The 14,127-nt window shown below is 41.6% G+C and overlaps 1 protein-coding gene across 1 annotated transcript in view; it reads right to left on the bottom strand.

Moving 5' to 3' along the window:
• Positions 1 to 14,127, bottom strand: part of LOC133001453 (dmX-like protein 1) — a 48,679-nt gene that overhangs the window by 18,702 nt on the left and 15,850 nt on the right. The window contains exons 15-33 of the mRNA XM_061071027.1: positions 13,966 to 14,055; positions 13,461 to 13,563; positions 13,237 to 13,356; positions 12,698 to 12,916; positions 11,264 to 12,480; positions 10,826 to 11,084; positions 10,412 to 10,545; positions 10,035 to 10,221; positions 9,810 to 9,920; positions 9,197 to 9,366; positions 8,487 to 8,584; positions 8,191 to 8,356; positions 7,284 to 7,412; positions 7,032 to 7,170; positions 5,298 to 6,097; positions 4,856 to 4,957; positions 4,265 to 4,432; positions 2,502 to 2,693; positions 2,043 to 2,119 (exon numbers count right to left, since the gene is read on the bottom strand). Of these exons, the coding sequence (XP_060927010.1) occupies positions 2,043 to 2,119; positions 2,502 to 2,693; positions 4,265 to 4,432; positions 4,856 to 4,957; positions 5,298 to 6,097; positions 7,032 to 7,170; positions 7,284 to 7,412; positions 8,191 to 8,356; positions 8,487 to 8,584; positions 9,197 to 9,366; positions 9,810 to 9,920; positions 10,035 to 10,221; positions 10,412 to 10,545; positions 10,826 to 11,084; positions 11,264 to 12,480; positions 12,698 to 12,916; positions 13,237 to 13,356; positions 13,461 to 13,563; positions 13,966 to 14,055 (4,481 nt within the window). The remainder of the gene's footprint in view (positions 1 to 2,042; positions 2,120 to 2,501; positions 2,694 to 4,264; positions 4,433 to 4,855; positions 4,958 to 5,297; positions 6,098 to 7,031; positions 7,171 to 7,283; positions 7,413 to 8,190; positions 8,357 to 8,486; positions 8,585 to 9,196; positions 9,367 to 9,809; positions 9,921 to 10,034; positions 10,222 to 10,411; positions 10,546 to 10,825; positions 11,085 to 11,263; positions 12,481 to 12,697; positions 12,917 to 13,236; positions 13,357 to 13,460; positions 13,564 to 13,965; positions 14,056 to 14,127) is intronic.

Raw genomic sequence — 14,127 nt, 5'->3', positions numbered from 1 at the left:
GATGGAAGAAATGGACCCAGTGGAGTCAGTCAGACGGCACAAAACAAAACATTTATGAAATCTGTCCTGAAAAGTGAAATAGAAAAAAAAAATGGGGTTAGGTGCTATAAATATATTATGTCTAAATGTCTTATTTTAAATGTTTTAACTTTGTTCTGAATTCTGGGAAACAACAGTTTCTAAGAAAGAGGCACCAGAGTCAAACTGTTCCATCAAGACATGAAATACTAATGAGCTGCAGCTCCTGTTATCTATTGCCTGTCTGTGCTGTTCAGTAAAAGAGAATAAAAGCATCATGATGAAGAACTCTAGTAGTTTGATGCTTCACATAGATGTAACTATTGTTTATTAATAAAAGTCAAACAAATGAAACTTCGTAAACTTAAAAGAGACGAAAATACATCAAAATACTATCAGCAACACTCAACCCCTGCAACCTACATCAGGAATTAACCTCTAAAATATTTACACTCACTCATTCTCTCGCTCACAAGCCGGAAAAGAAAAACAGAAACACAATGTCATCAAACCTCTGCAGCGAAACACCAGGAGAGTTTATTTCATAATTACCACAACAAAGAGAGAGTTAAATCTCAAAAAGGTTTGCTAATTCAACCAGAGTGTTCAAGTCCAAGCAGTGTGCGATAGACGGCTGCTTATGTACATGTGTTGAGTAAATAGATAAGATTGAAAAAACCAACTGCCCATTTAATCACGTTGCTAAGAGTTGAGCATGGTTTGAAATATCCAGTTCAGAGAGTTTGCTCTGAAAACATGAATGAATGTTTCCTCTCTTATGTTTAAAATTCTCTCTCCTTGACACATAATTTAATTGATACTAGCAGTTCTATCTGTGGTGTCACAGCACTGTGGCTTTTAAAGTCCCAGCCTGGTCAAGCGTAAGTTAAAATAATTATGTACAACATCGAGCAATATGGCAGAGCCATGATAGGAACTCAGCACAGCTGTATGCCAGATGGGCTTTATTAAAAAAGAAGAAAAAAATCCCCCACACACAGTTTAATTCCTACTGGGTTGCTGTCAAAGTGATTGGGAGTTGTGGTACACCCGCATCCTAAATGAACAATGCTCCTTCCATCTGCCAGAACCAGAATCAAATTAAGTATTTAAAATAAGAATTATAAACAGCAGCCTCGCAGCTTTCATAAATTATTTTCAACAAGATCAAAACAGACAAGAGACTGTGGTATTTTTAGTTTGCACACTTCCAAGATGTTTTTCCTTCGCACAAATCACATCGATACAGCGCTGTGTAAAACCAGCATTAAAGCATGTGTTAAGATGATTGTTCATGAGGAAAACCGAAGACATGTTGAAAATGATGATCCACTTTTGTCATAAAATTGTAGTGTTTGACTTGAGCTGTATGTGTGCACAACCCTCTTATTACACAAGGATGCTTGGTTACCAGCAGCCATATCCTTCCTCCTTAGTTCTTATTATTCTGCTCCAATAAGCCCAAAAATCCTCCAACACACACAGACACAAACGCAAATGTAACCAGAGGACTCAAATTAACATTATTTTTGCCTGCATTGTGTCCACTAAAATGGCAGCGCTAAGAATAGGGAAATAAGAATTAGATCACTCGCGACAAATAAATAATCCAGTGGCATCGAGTGCCGTTAATGGAATCGTGTCAAGGTGAATGTGATGGGAAACGAAAAAGTTTTATCAAAGTTAAGCATCACCATTAGACATATAAAGAATTCAAGAATCCTGCTAAGAGAGGAGCTTCATGTAGATACCCACGAAGAATTCAAACCTTTCTGAGTCAAGCTGCATAAAAGCTTTTTCCACAGACTGGCCAGGGACATGCAAAGATTTATTCCCACATTACCAAATTATTATTGAGAAATGGATGGCTTGAAAATAGCTCAATGTTCGTGATGAACAAATGATGTGATGTATGACTTCAGTAGGAAGCTGCTGGATATGGTGCTTTGTGGAAAAGTCCTTGTAACGCGATAGCCAAAAAAATGAGTGAAGAGTGAAAATGAGAGAGATAAAGAAACAGTTACCTGAAGGTGTGTCCGTCACACAGACACTGATATATACAGGCAGACAAGGAAGCAGCCAAGGTGTGCATCACATAGATCTGAAATAACAGCCGTGATCACAGAGAAACAAGAATTACCATAAATCTTTCATAGAGACAGACTTTCTTCTTCTAAATATATGCAAAAAGGTGTCACTTGTGGCAACAGACTCTGCAGTTGCTTTGTCAAGCTTTACAGCATCTTTTAGCTCATCGTTTCACAGCCCACAACCTCACTGCTCTTGTTAACTCACGCCCATTACAAATACATATTTAATACTCATTATTAGTCATTATATTGGTCCTTGTACAAATTTCCAAGTATCACTGATTGTTTTCTTTAATAATATTTAAATTTATAGGTCCTCTTGTAGAAAACATATTGAATCCAAAGAGGAAAAAGATAATTGAAATAGATAAATGTGACCAGAGGCGGGCTCACCTCGTTGTTAACCACATCAGGATGTGGAGGTGAGTCGAGTGCATTGATGGTCTGCAAGATGTCATGAGTCAAGTTGGTCAGGTAGACGATAGGATTGGCCACCACTGTCTTCACGTTGGCTGTGCAGGCCATAAGGAGAGGGATAGAGGAGGGCTGGGAACTGGTCGTCACCACTGACTGGATGGAGTCATCCTGTGGGCAGAGGTCAGGGGGGAGGGGTTTAAAAATCATTACAGTAGTTCTGCCACAATCAAAAGCATGTGCTATGTTGATGTTGATCGTGCAAAATACATTTTTACGAAAACACAAGACATACAGTATACAATATATATAACCACAGTGAACCTAAAAAAATTTATGTAGCCAGAGTCAGCTTTTTCATAGAAGAGACAGCTCAAAAAGAAACTAGAAGTTAAGGTTGCAGCTTTGAACTTTTGAACTTCTCCTGAGCCATAATAAAGTCAGGATGAGCCAATTGCATGATCCCCGTACTTAAGAAAGAACAGGATGTCTCTGAGTAGTGGAGGAGGGGAAAGGTTGAGTCTGTTTATATGTGTGTGGGATTCCTGAACATGATTGAATAACAATACCACAGGCTTATGTTTATTTTTGCCTGATGAATCAAATTCAGTTGTCACTATGCTCCTTAACGAAAGGCAAAATTTCCTCGACAACTACAGAGAAATTTGACAACCATAGGATCAGAGTTGCTAACACTGAAGAGTGCTGTTCCCATGCCGGCTCACTGAGTTGTTTACTTCCTAAATTTGATTCAACCTTTTAATAGTCAGCCTAAGGCAGGCCCTCCCTCAGGAACTCAGAGTCAGGACAACCTGTCAAACCGTTGCTGGAGGTGTGCTGACATTTGCCAATGAACGATAAGTAGGTTTATGTGTGTGTGCGTGTGTCCTGGGAATCTGTTTGCATTAACCAAAGATCTTTCCTTCGTATTTTCCTCCTCATCTGCTCAGTCTCCCTTTTCTGCTCAATAACATTGCAGCACTGCTTATAACAAATAACATCACATTTAGTTTGTACTATAATCAAGTTTTCCTTCTTTGCTACCACTTGTCTTGGACTTTTGGTTGCAAACATATACTAATGGCATCAGAAGTAGCTGAAATGTAAGACCTTGAAAAAGGGTAAAAACAGCCTCGATCAATAATTCATTATTTTTTCTCACTTCACTGATTAAGAAGTGCTTGCTTGGTCTGACAAGCTCCAAACCCCCTTACAAACCAACGCCATATATTTGATACTCAGGTAAGAAAAACAGAAATCAAGCAAAGTATTTGTGAAACTGTAATCAGCAAACACTTGCGGCTTATTTAACTTTCATCACATACCTGCTAGACTGGCAAGCAATCAATTACTTGTATAGTCAAGTCATATTTTATTCCTGCCCTTGTCATGCTGTTGTAATACAATCGTTTTCCAAATTGGGAAGAATTAAGTACATCTATCTATTTATCTACACATAACGAATGTACAGACAATATTTAAAAGAAACTGCAGCACAAGACAAATTACTACTACTAAAAATCATTATTTAATATTTTCTATTCAACAAATTGTCAACCAAGTACCAAGAGATATATTGAATTGTTTGATCACTATCATCAGCAACAGCAAAATAGAATCAGATGCAATAGTTGCATAGGGGGAATAGCGACAGAGCCACACTAATTTGGATGCCTCAAAAAATAACTGTCATGTTCTGTTTGTCAGTAGCTTGTAGTGTTTGTCTGTGTGTGTTGCGTTACCTGGTGAGACTCCTGAAGAAGCAGTATGAGCTCCATGCGTACAGAAGCCAGTCCTCCGCCGTGGGAGCCATGTAAGCTGCAGTAGCTAAGAAACATCCTCAGTAAGGGCTGGTTACTCTGCAGCCAGTGTCTCCTGCTCCTCTGGCTGTCACCACGAGGGCTCCCAGGCTGGAAAAAGAGTTTTACTGTATTAGGTTTTCTATTGACAAAACAATCAAGATCCCTGCAAATGTGCCGATGTTATCCGACTGCCTCAGATAAAAGCCCCACAAAACTAAATAAAGAAGAAACAAAAATACACATTACTCTACTCTGACAACAATAAATCTCTTTTAAATGTAATTATGAATTGTTATGAAAAGGTTTGCTGCTGAAACTGAATCAACAGTAGTTGAGTTTTTGTAACAAAATACAGAGGCCTGACAATCGGAGATCGAATGAAGGCTGGTGCAGCAAACTCTTCAATAAAACCCCTTTTTTCCCCCCAAACATGACTAAATCTGCTGTTAATGTAACTTTCTAATACAGGAAGTGTTGCAATGATTTATTTTCCCTCATGAACATCTAACAAATCTACAAATCTGTACATACCTGTTCCCCCTCCTCTGCCAACCCAGAAACGCAGGCATCACCCTGGGCAGACAGCTCTGGCAGGCAGGGCTTGTAGCTGCAGCAACGCTGAAGAGCCACCACCTGGGGAAAACAGAATTTTTATCCTGAAATCAATTTATCATGAAGGAATTTATCATCCATGCATGGCAGCGGAAGCAAAACATTTCACCAAAACGTCAAGCTGTTTCCACACGAGAAGGTAAACAACTCGATAAGAGGAAACCACACGGGTTATTAACATTACGAGGTTTATATGCACTGACACACAATGATAGAAAACCAGTGAACATGAAGACGGGCGAGATGTGTGTGGGAGTTTTGCAAGTTATGAAAGTTTTGCAGCCACGATACAGTTTCACAGATGGATATTTATGTATTTGACCTTTAAATCCGTAAATCTTAAAATGCTGCTTTAAATTACCTCTCTTTCTAACCACTGGTAGAGCTGGTAACGCAGCTTCCCCCCATCGACTTCGTACCCCGTCGACAGCGTCCGCAGCTCATTGGTCATAATCTTCAAGCAGGCAGTAAACTTCAGCTGAGCCACCAAGATGTCATCAGAGGGGGCCAGGAAGTCATTGCTGTCCTCACGGTCCTCACTGTCCTCCCCGATCACTGTCTCCATTAGCGGTGACATGACGTCCTGTGGGTCCTGGAACACACTGCTGCTGTCTGCGATTCTACCGGTGTTAGCATTTTTAATATCCTCTTCGTCCTCATCCTCTTCTTCATCATCTTTGTCGCTGTCCCACTTCAGCTCCAGGGCGTCCCCTGGAAGTGTCAGTGATGGCTGGCTCCAATCAAAACTCAACACCGAATCTGATTTACTGTTGGACAAGCTGTTCCCATCTGACTCGTAGCCATTCAGAGACGGCTGGGACCAGTCGGATGCTTGTCCATCTTTACTCCCGGCACTGAGCTCAGCAGTGATTCCTGTATCCTCCTGATTCAGGAGTTTGGAATGCTTGTGGACTTTGGGCATCTTGGAGAGAACTTCAAGTGCAAGCATGGGGCAGCCAGCTTGTAAATGTGCATATGCAGCAGTGAAGAACAGTCTCCTCTCCTCCAGGCTAATGGAGTCAGCCCGGCGACCCTCAGCAGTCAGGCCAACTTTAGCCTTGTCTGACGAGCCAAAATGGCGGCGAAGGAGGAGTGGGTGCGTGCGGAGGTAGGTGTAAAAGTTGAAAACTTCAGGGTTGCATGTAGCCACAGAAGAGGAACCTGTGAAAGATAGTTTTTTTGAAAGAGTTAGAATTGGAAAATATCTGCCGTCTTTACTGCCTTAACTAGAGTCTGGGAGAACAAGCTCAATTATATAACTGGGTCCTGAAATGTAGCTGTAGATGCCCTGACTGAAAGTGTGTTGCAGCTTTGTGAGGATCAAAAAAGTGATTCATTAAGTTCACCAAGCTGTTCATGCGACCCTGTCAAAGGACCAAACAACTCATCATGACCACAGGGTAAAGAAAGCAAACCCTGTCAAACAGAAGAAGCATTTTCAAACCAGTGTTTGGTTTCTCTGTAAGCACATTAGCTGTGCTTTGGGGACGTCATTTATGAGACACATGTAGCACAGGGATGTTAATCTGGGACTGGTTTGGCTATTAAGTCAAAATAAGGTTCATATTAAGTTCAGTTCTTCATCTATTCTTAAGGCAAGCCTCACATATTTTCTTCAATTAAGTGGCCATCAGTGTCCAGTAGGGTGCAATTACTTATTTCATTTACTTAAAAGGACCAAAAATAACTGCACAGCTGAGGCGTTTAGTGAAAGCAGAGGATTCAACCTCAGTGTCAAATTATAGTCTGAGGTAACTCCCACTGGATTTTAACTAATTAAAGGAAGGTTTAAGCCAACGTTTATAATTTCTATCACGAAAGTATTTCTTTAAACTACTAATGTCTATCAAATAAGTGTTGCTACGCATCACAAATAATAAATACTATTGAAAAAATGCATTGGCAATAAAAGCAGTCTTTCTTTACACTAGTGCTTACTAATAATTTGATATATACAAAAATAGGGTGGTGTGCTAGGTTCAAAACAAGTTGTGTAATAGTAAACTCATTAATTTTGGATTGCAGCTACTAATTGTACTATTCCAATTTCTCCTTTAAACACAAGTAAATAAAAACAGATTCCCTGCGGACCTACCAGTGACACATTTGCTCTCAGTGGACCCAGAGCTGTTGCTGTTTGCAGGCTGCTCAATTAAAGTGTCCAAGGCTCTGCTGTAGTCCTCCAGGACCCAGTGAGCCATGCTCCGCAGGAACGGGTCCTGGTGGGCTGGAATCTGAAATATAGAGATTTAAAATGTCTCACTCTGGTTTCTGCAGCTTATTATCCATCAAACGCTGGGTTGTTTGATGCAATGGAGAGGCTGTGACATCCCTAAGCTGTAGGTACCTGTTTGTCGTGACCCAGAACGTGTCTCTGGAGGATCTTTTTGTAGGTTGAGGACGTCTCAAACTCAGACTCATACAATCTGGAGATCACCAAAGCCAGCTGCAGGTCCTGCATTTTCTCTATACACACCTGGGGGAGGAAGAGGTAAAGCACAGTCAGTCATCATTTAAAAATGGGTCTGAGCTATTGTCAAAAGACTGAATATCTGAGACACGACATAAGCTGACAAATTAAACATTATCTGGATACAAAGGAAAGGAGTGGACCTTAACGATCCGCTGAATTTATTGCTTTCTTATCCATTTATTTTTATTGAACTTTATTGAACAAAATAAATTAAACTCTGCTCGAAGAGAAGAGTTAGTGGGCGTTGTCTGAATTGTTCTCTTCACTTGTGACTGTTAAATTGTGAGGTGCATTTCAATGAGACTACCTCCCAGCCAGAGAGACTAAACAAAGTCAATGATAGCCCATTGCCCGGGTAATGCTCATTTCCATAAAGTGCTTAGAGAAGCTCCAGTCACCCATGCTGATGAAATAATGTGACTCATTGCTTCAGGGATTTTCTAAACAGAAGTAACCTTGATGAATAAAAGGTCAAGTACAGACGATGACCAGAAGCTGCCCTTATGATTTGCGAGTAAAAAGATGAGAACCATGCGCTTTATTAGTGGTGACACCACAGGGAATAAATTTAACTATTGTAATAATAAAAAGGATCCACTGGTCACATGATCTGTTTATGTGAATCTGGTGTTTCTGCTATATCAAGCAATGCCTGCATAAATTTGACTTAACTTATTCTGAGAGCAAGGTCTCTGAGGTTTAGCTGGCTAGAGAGTGACAATTGCAGCTGAAGGAACATGGGCTTCTTGCAAACATCATGTCATGTCTATTTTCCACTTGCCTCAACAGCATCCTTCAGGGAGCCAGCTAGAAGAAAGAATGCTGCAGAATGCTGGAAGCGCTGCTTTCCCAATAGTGAAAAGGCATTTTTCAATGCTGCTTTTCTCCACCGGTCCTCGGTGAAGTTGTTGCGGAAAAAGTCTGTCATTTTGGCATTGTTCTGAGACCTGGAGAGAACGTAGTTACGGATTGAAAACTGCTGTCAGACACCTTCCGTTATCAGACAAAGGGAAAATATTTTGATGACAGTGTGTGCATTTATTTTTCAATGTGAAAAATACTGTCACTTCTGCCTACCTGTACAATCCCCAGACCACTGCCTTCTTTTTCATTGCGAGGTAAAACATAGCTGCATCCAGTGGATCGTTGCTCCTCAGAAAAGAAGCCTTGGCAACCTGACAAAACAGAGAAGAAAAATATACATTCAGCTCACGCCTCCTCAGTTTGCAGTCTTATCCACAGAAAAAAGTTTTTGCTTTGAGGATCAAATTCAGGGAGTAGCTTATATTCCATTTTAATGCTGCATTCTAAAGCGACCTCGAGAGAGTGTAATTTTTACCCTAAATGACAACAATTAATTTATAATGAAACCCTCAGTAGATAGGGTCAACACTCTAAATTATTCTGTGCACATTTCTTAGAGAAAAATAATAAAATGTGTTTGATCTATAGGTTGCTTAGAGTCAGAGCAGCAGTTCACCCAATATTCTGTTCAGTACGAGTAAGACAAAGACAAATTAAATCCACTAATCAAAATAATAGAGATTAAGTTAATAGTGAATATGAATGTAAACTGAATGTGTGAGTTCAGAGAGGAGCTAGCCTTCCAATGTCATACATACCTCTTTATGTACTCTGAATTAATACTTGCTGCTCAACCTGTAAAATTTTTACTTCGTACGTATTAATCTTATTTTATCTGAATTGGCACCAATTCACTGCTTAAGATTGAAGCACTGGCTCCTTAATTGAATATGAAAACTGATTAATTACATAAGCCTCCTCACCTTTTCAATACACCGGCGTAGCTTGTTGGTGCTACGCAGCCACCAGCCCACACCCATGGAGCGGAGCTCAGGCCAGGTGGTCTCCCCCTTCTGTAGGGCAGGGAGCATGTTCATCAGCTCCTCCTCAGCTTCAGAGTGGAAGGCCCAGGCATAGTGACATGTTGACAGGCCTGTAGATAGTTGAAAGAGACGTGGAAAATGGGGAATGTTTTGTATTTTGTAGGGAGAATATCCAAATAGATGTAGATGTGCTGTAAATAAAGAGGCACAGTCTGATCCATATATTCAAAGCATTGAGTAGATACCAATTAAGTACCTTGCTCAATGAAATTCTTAAGTATGAAAAATTGGCTGTGGCTTGTTCACCTCTTTCACTGAAACCTCAAAAACTCAAGTTCGATATTTGTCCCTTCGGTGTGTCCTGGGCATTAGAGTTAATACCCTAAAATCTAAGTGTGCACTGATAATATGATTGAAGGAGTGAAGGTCACACTCAGCAGCAATCTGGACAATTAGTTATACAAGTCTCCTGATCATACAGTACCAAAAATCACATCAGCTATGGGATTACCCCAATGAAAACAGTTTCGACCCCCCCCCCAGGTCCCTCTACCTTGCCGTAGTAGCTGTGCTCGGTGCGCTGGAGGCAGGGAGGTAGAGAGGAAGCTGTGCAGTCTAACAGCCAGCAGGAACTTCAGACCACACTCATCCAGTGTCTCTCCACCTGGTAAATCAACAACAGACAGTTAATTGATTTACAATTTTATTACATTTTGTTATGAAATGGAGAACATGTCCTTGTAGGACCTTCGTGCCACTCTTTATTTCCCTGCAGTACCTTTGCTTTTGCCCTGGCTGCCCTTGAGGTCTGTGCTTGTGCTAGCAATGGTGTCGGCCAACGCCATGAGAGACATCTGCTCCATGCAAGTTAATCCTGGCAGACTGGAGTGAAGGAGGTGGCTGGACAGAACCTGGGCATGCTCTGGACCAAAGTATGTGGGACTGTACTGAGACAGGTCAATAACCTACAGACAGGAACAGGACAGAGGACAGTCTGTAAAATTAAATGTATAGTATTTCTAATTTAATACACAACACATAATACAGAAGCAGAAAATAATGAAAAAATAAAGGCGAGGCAGAACATTTTAACTGGTCTTTCAAGGCACCAATATATCATTCACTGAAACCAAGCACAAGCAAACAGAAACTGACCTTGTTTCCAGTTTCCTCTTCATCGTTGTCCAGAGGATCCAGGTCCACTATGCTGGGTGTGTGGAAGAGCTCATCGTAAGCATCTGTGTGACTGGAACCGTGCCCACTATCTCCACTCACACTGCTAACTGTATCTGTAAGGAGGCACAAGGCAGAGCCAAATTGTATAAGACGTGTATTTCATAAAACACCTGAGGAAAAATACCCTCCTGCTGGGGAGACAGCGGATCAAATTAAATACCACAGAGCAGATTATTGTATTATTGTATACATGTTTCAGCTTTCATACTTGTCACTTAATATCCCCGGAGACACGATGAGAGAAAACAAGAGGATGAAACACTAGGATGGTCTCTCAATCCTTCCCATTCTAGTTACTTAGTATAATTCTCAATGCACGTTTTGTATACCCACCAATTTTTCGTGCTGTATCCTCATCAGCTGCTAGAAGGGCATACAGAGGCAGGGGAGGGATGGAGCTTATCTCTGTGTAGTCAGGGGCAGAGTTCTCTGTGATATTGAACATCTTTGGATCCCTGGCTGTGCTTCCACCGGCACCGATGGTTCGAGAGCGCACACGTCTCTCTGGATTGGCGGTACTGTCTTTAAGTGGCACAATTTCTCCAGCAATGCATTTCACGAGGTGAGAGAGGATGGCTTTGGCACGATGAACCTGAAGACAGGCAAATTATGTTACACGTATTAAATAAATTATACATTTTGCTTTGTAAAGAAACCTCAACAAGTGGGTAAGCTTCTGGTAAATTCTGTTATTTTTAAATGTAAAGAAAATAATAAAATATACAGTTTATAACAACAGTTAGTATTTGAGTGTTTTTTTTTTTTACTTACTTTCCCAAGATCCATGAGCTCCAGTAATTGCACAGGATGGTATTGGGGCAGAGTGGGAAAGAGTTGATGAGCTGCTTCAAAAAGACCAGAATCTTCCATCTCGACAGGCAGGTCATATGCCGTCCTCTTCCCGCTGAGTTTCTGAGCCAGACTCATCATGGACCTGGTCAAGGCCTTTTTGGGAGGAGCTAGTGAAGACACTGGAGCACCAGGACTGAGTGCCTCCTCCTGGCTCTGTCTGACAGCTGAGATAATGGAGGAGACACTGCTGCTGATGTCGTTGTCTTGGTTAATGACAGCACTGGGTCTGGGTGGTGTTGGGGGCTGCCACTGGGAGTAGACGTGCATCTCACAGTCCATCCCTACAACCAAGATGCCGTCTCGTACCCAGGAGAGGGAGACCGGGATGGGTAATGAGCCTTCAACCGAGGAGACCAGATCGACTGATCGAAGCAGAACTAGACGAGACAAGCTCTGTTCTCTACTTGCTTCAGAGGACAGACCCAGTTCTGGAGGTTTCCCAGAAAGACGGCCGTACATATAAATCTTGGTCCCAATACCAACAGTCAGGACATGTGACCCGTCCTCTTGGGACACCCAGTCCAAATGAACGAGGCTCTTACTAGTGGAACCAAGACAGTTCTCGTGAGGTAAAGAGAAGTCGATTTTAGTTGTACCGCAGTTAGGTGTGGGATCTGCGCTGTCCAGGACGATGGTCTGCTCGAGAATCCACTGTGAACCACCAGTGGACTCACACTGGAAGATGCTGATGTGTACCAAAGGTTCTCTAATGTTTAATATGTTGGGGCTTGGGGTGGGATTTGAGCTACGCTGTACAGTCAGAGTTGGGGTCAGGTGGGTGCTATAGGGAGAGGATGCCAGGTTAGGAGGAGACGTCAACAGTCCATTAGAGTTCAGATGAAGTGTTGAATTCAAAGATGTGTTTGGCGTCTGCCTGTAGGCAACTGCAATCCGTCCTGCGTGACAGCAGCTGACCTCTATGGGGCGACCAGGCACACTCACTGTGCTGCTGTTGGGAAACCTATCCTCAAGCAGGAGTGGCCACTCCTCCCACTTATACAGCAAGGTGTCCATACTGGAGGGTCCTGTCGCCACGACATTACACCTCCAGAAGCGCACCTTACCATCAGAACAGGAAGTAGCAAGGAGATAAGGCACACGGCCAGCTGGCAGAGAACAGGATGCACTCAAGTGACCTAGGAAGAAAGTTGATAATAAAATATTAGCCAAGGACATTTTCTTAATATATAAAGTTAAAGAATGTAATTTCTTTTCAGATTTAGAACTCTGGCAATTTGACAACCTTTGAATTGGCAATTTCTGTTTCGGGGTCGTTAAATGCTGTCCTGAGACGTCTCCTGCATCTTGGATCTTTTTATCATTTGCATTATGTATGTTCTCATTATCTCTCACCTGCGGAGGGTGTAACACTGATGGCTTCTACACCTTCTGGAAGAGCCATCTCTTGGCTGTAAAGTCTGTGCGTTGTGAGGATGAGGCGACAAGCACTCTGCAGGCTGGAAGTGCAGGTTTTACTCTTCTGAGCTACAGGAGAACTGAACGTATCAAAGTCAAACTGGGATGTGTTCATGGGAGAAGCTGTGGTGGCATCTTTTTCCGTCTTGGTCTCCTCTGGGATGACACAAACACAAAGAGGCCTGTTAGTATACTGCCACTACAGTTAAATCATTTTACAGAATATTCTCAAAAGATTGTGCACAACTTCCTAGGCTCCTCAAAAGTTATCATTTCTACATATTCAATACAAAATGACCAATTTTACAACATATTATATATAGAGTTAATGCTAAAGTATTTGTGCCTTTCTCAGGATTAAAGTTGTAGTTTGAGCTGTCATTCATTTATTTCATTAGGTATTAAACAAGGTTATAGATAAAAAAGGGCCTGTCCTTAAGCAATTGTGAATTAAAATTTCTTATCAAAGTACCCACCCATGGTGATTGGTCGAGCAGCAAGATGGAGATGCCACATGTGGAGGAGGGAGCGACCTGTCGGAGTTAATTCGACCACCACCAGGAAAAAACGTGCCGAGAAGGTTGGCTCACCGGAGGCTGCAGAGCAAAAACACACAGAAACACAGAGAATAATAATGAATAATGTTTGAAAGGTGGCATAAATCAAACTTCTGAGTTAGAAAAGGATAATTTATCTGTACCAGTGCGAGGAGAATCAGAATTGTCCTGTGTGCTCTCTGTTCGCTCACTGCCAAGGATCAGATCCTCTTCAAAAACATGCAGGAGCTGCGTCTCCTTTCCCTGCTGTAGAGAACAACACAAGCGACCATCAAACTATAACAGATGCAGACACTGAACAAAACGCCTTATCGACTGGGGTGCAAATATGCAAACACATTAACACAGACAGGAGTTGTGTCATGCTACATAAACACATTCACAAGCTGCCTGAGGTGAAGAGGAAAGATTTGCTCTAGACCCGTTTAGACCTTTCGAAGAAACTCTGAACTCTACCGCACAACGGCTTTTATATAAATGCTCCGGATTCCGACTTTGGCTTTTAAATGTAGTTCAGTAAAAGGTTTTATTTCAGGGGTAAAGTTTCAGGTCATGTCTTAAGTACGAAAGATGTTTACAAACAAATAGCAAAAGGGGGAGAAATGTTTTAGAATACCCTTCATATTCTTAGGTTTCATTTATACTTACAAAGTCAGTAATGGTGTCCAGCTCTATTATGCAGCCTGGTTTTGCTGTGGATTGCTGACTGATCATGTTGAACACCTCCCCAACATTTTTCTGAAGAGAAAAGGATATTAACATTTTTAGACAAGCATTACATAGTTGAAACATACAATTACTTTGCCAAAC

The sequence above is a fragment of the Limanda limanda genome, chromosome 5, assembly GCF_963576545.1.
Source record: "Limanda limanda chromosome 5, fLimLim1.1, whole genome shotgun sequence".
Lineage (NCBI taxonomy): Eukaryota > Metazoa > Chordata > Actinopteri > Pleuronectiformes > Pleuronectidae > Limanda > Limanda limanda.
This window is presented reverse-complemented; position numbering and strand designations above follow the sequence as displayed.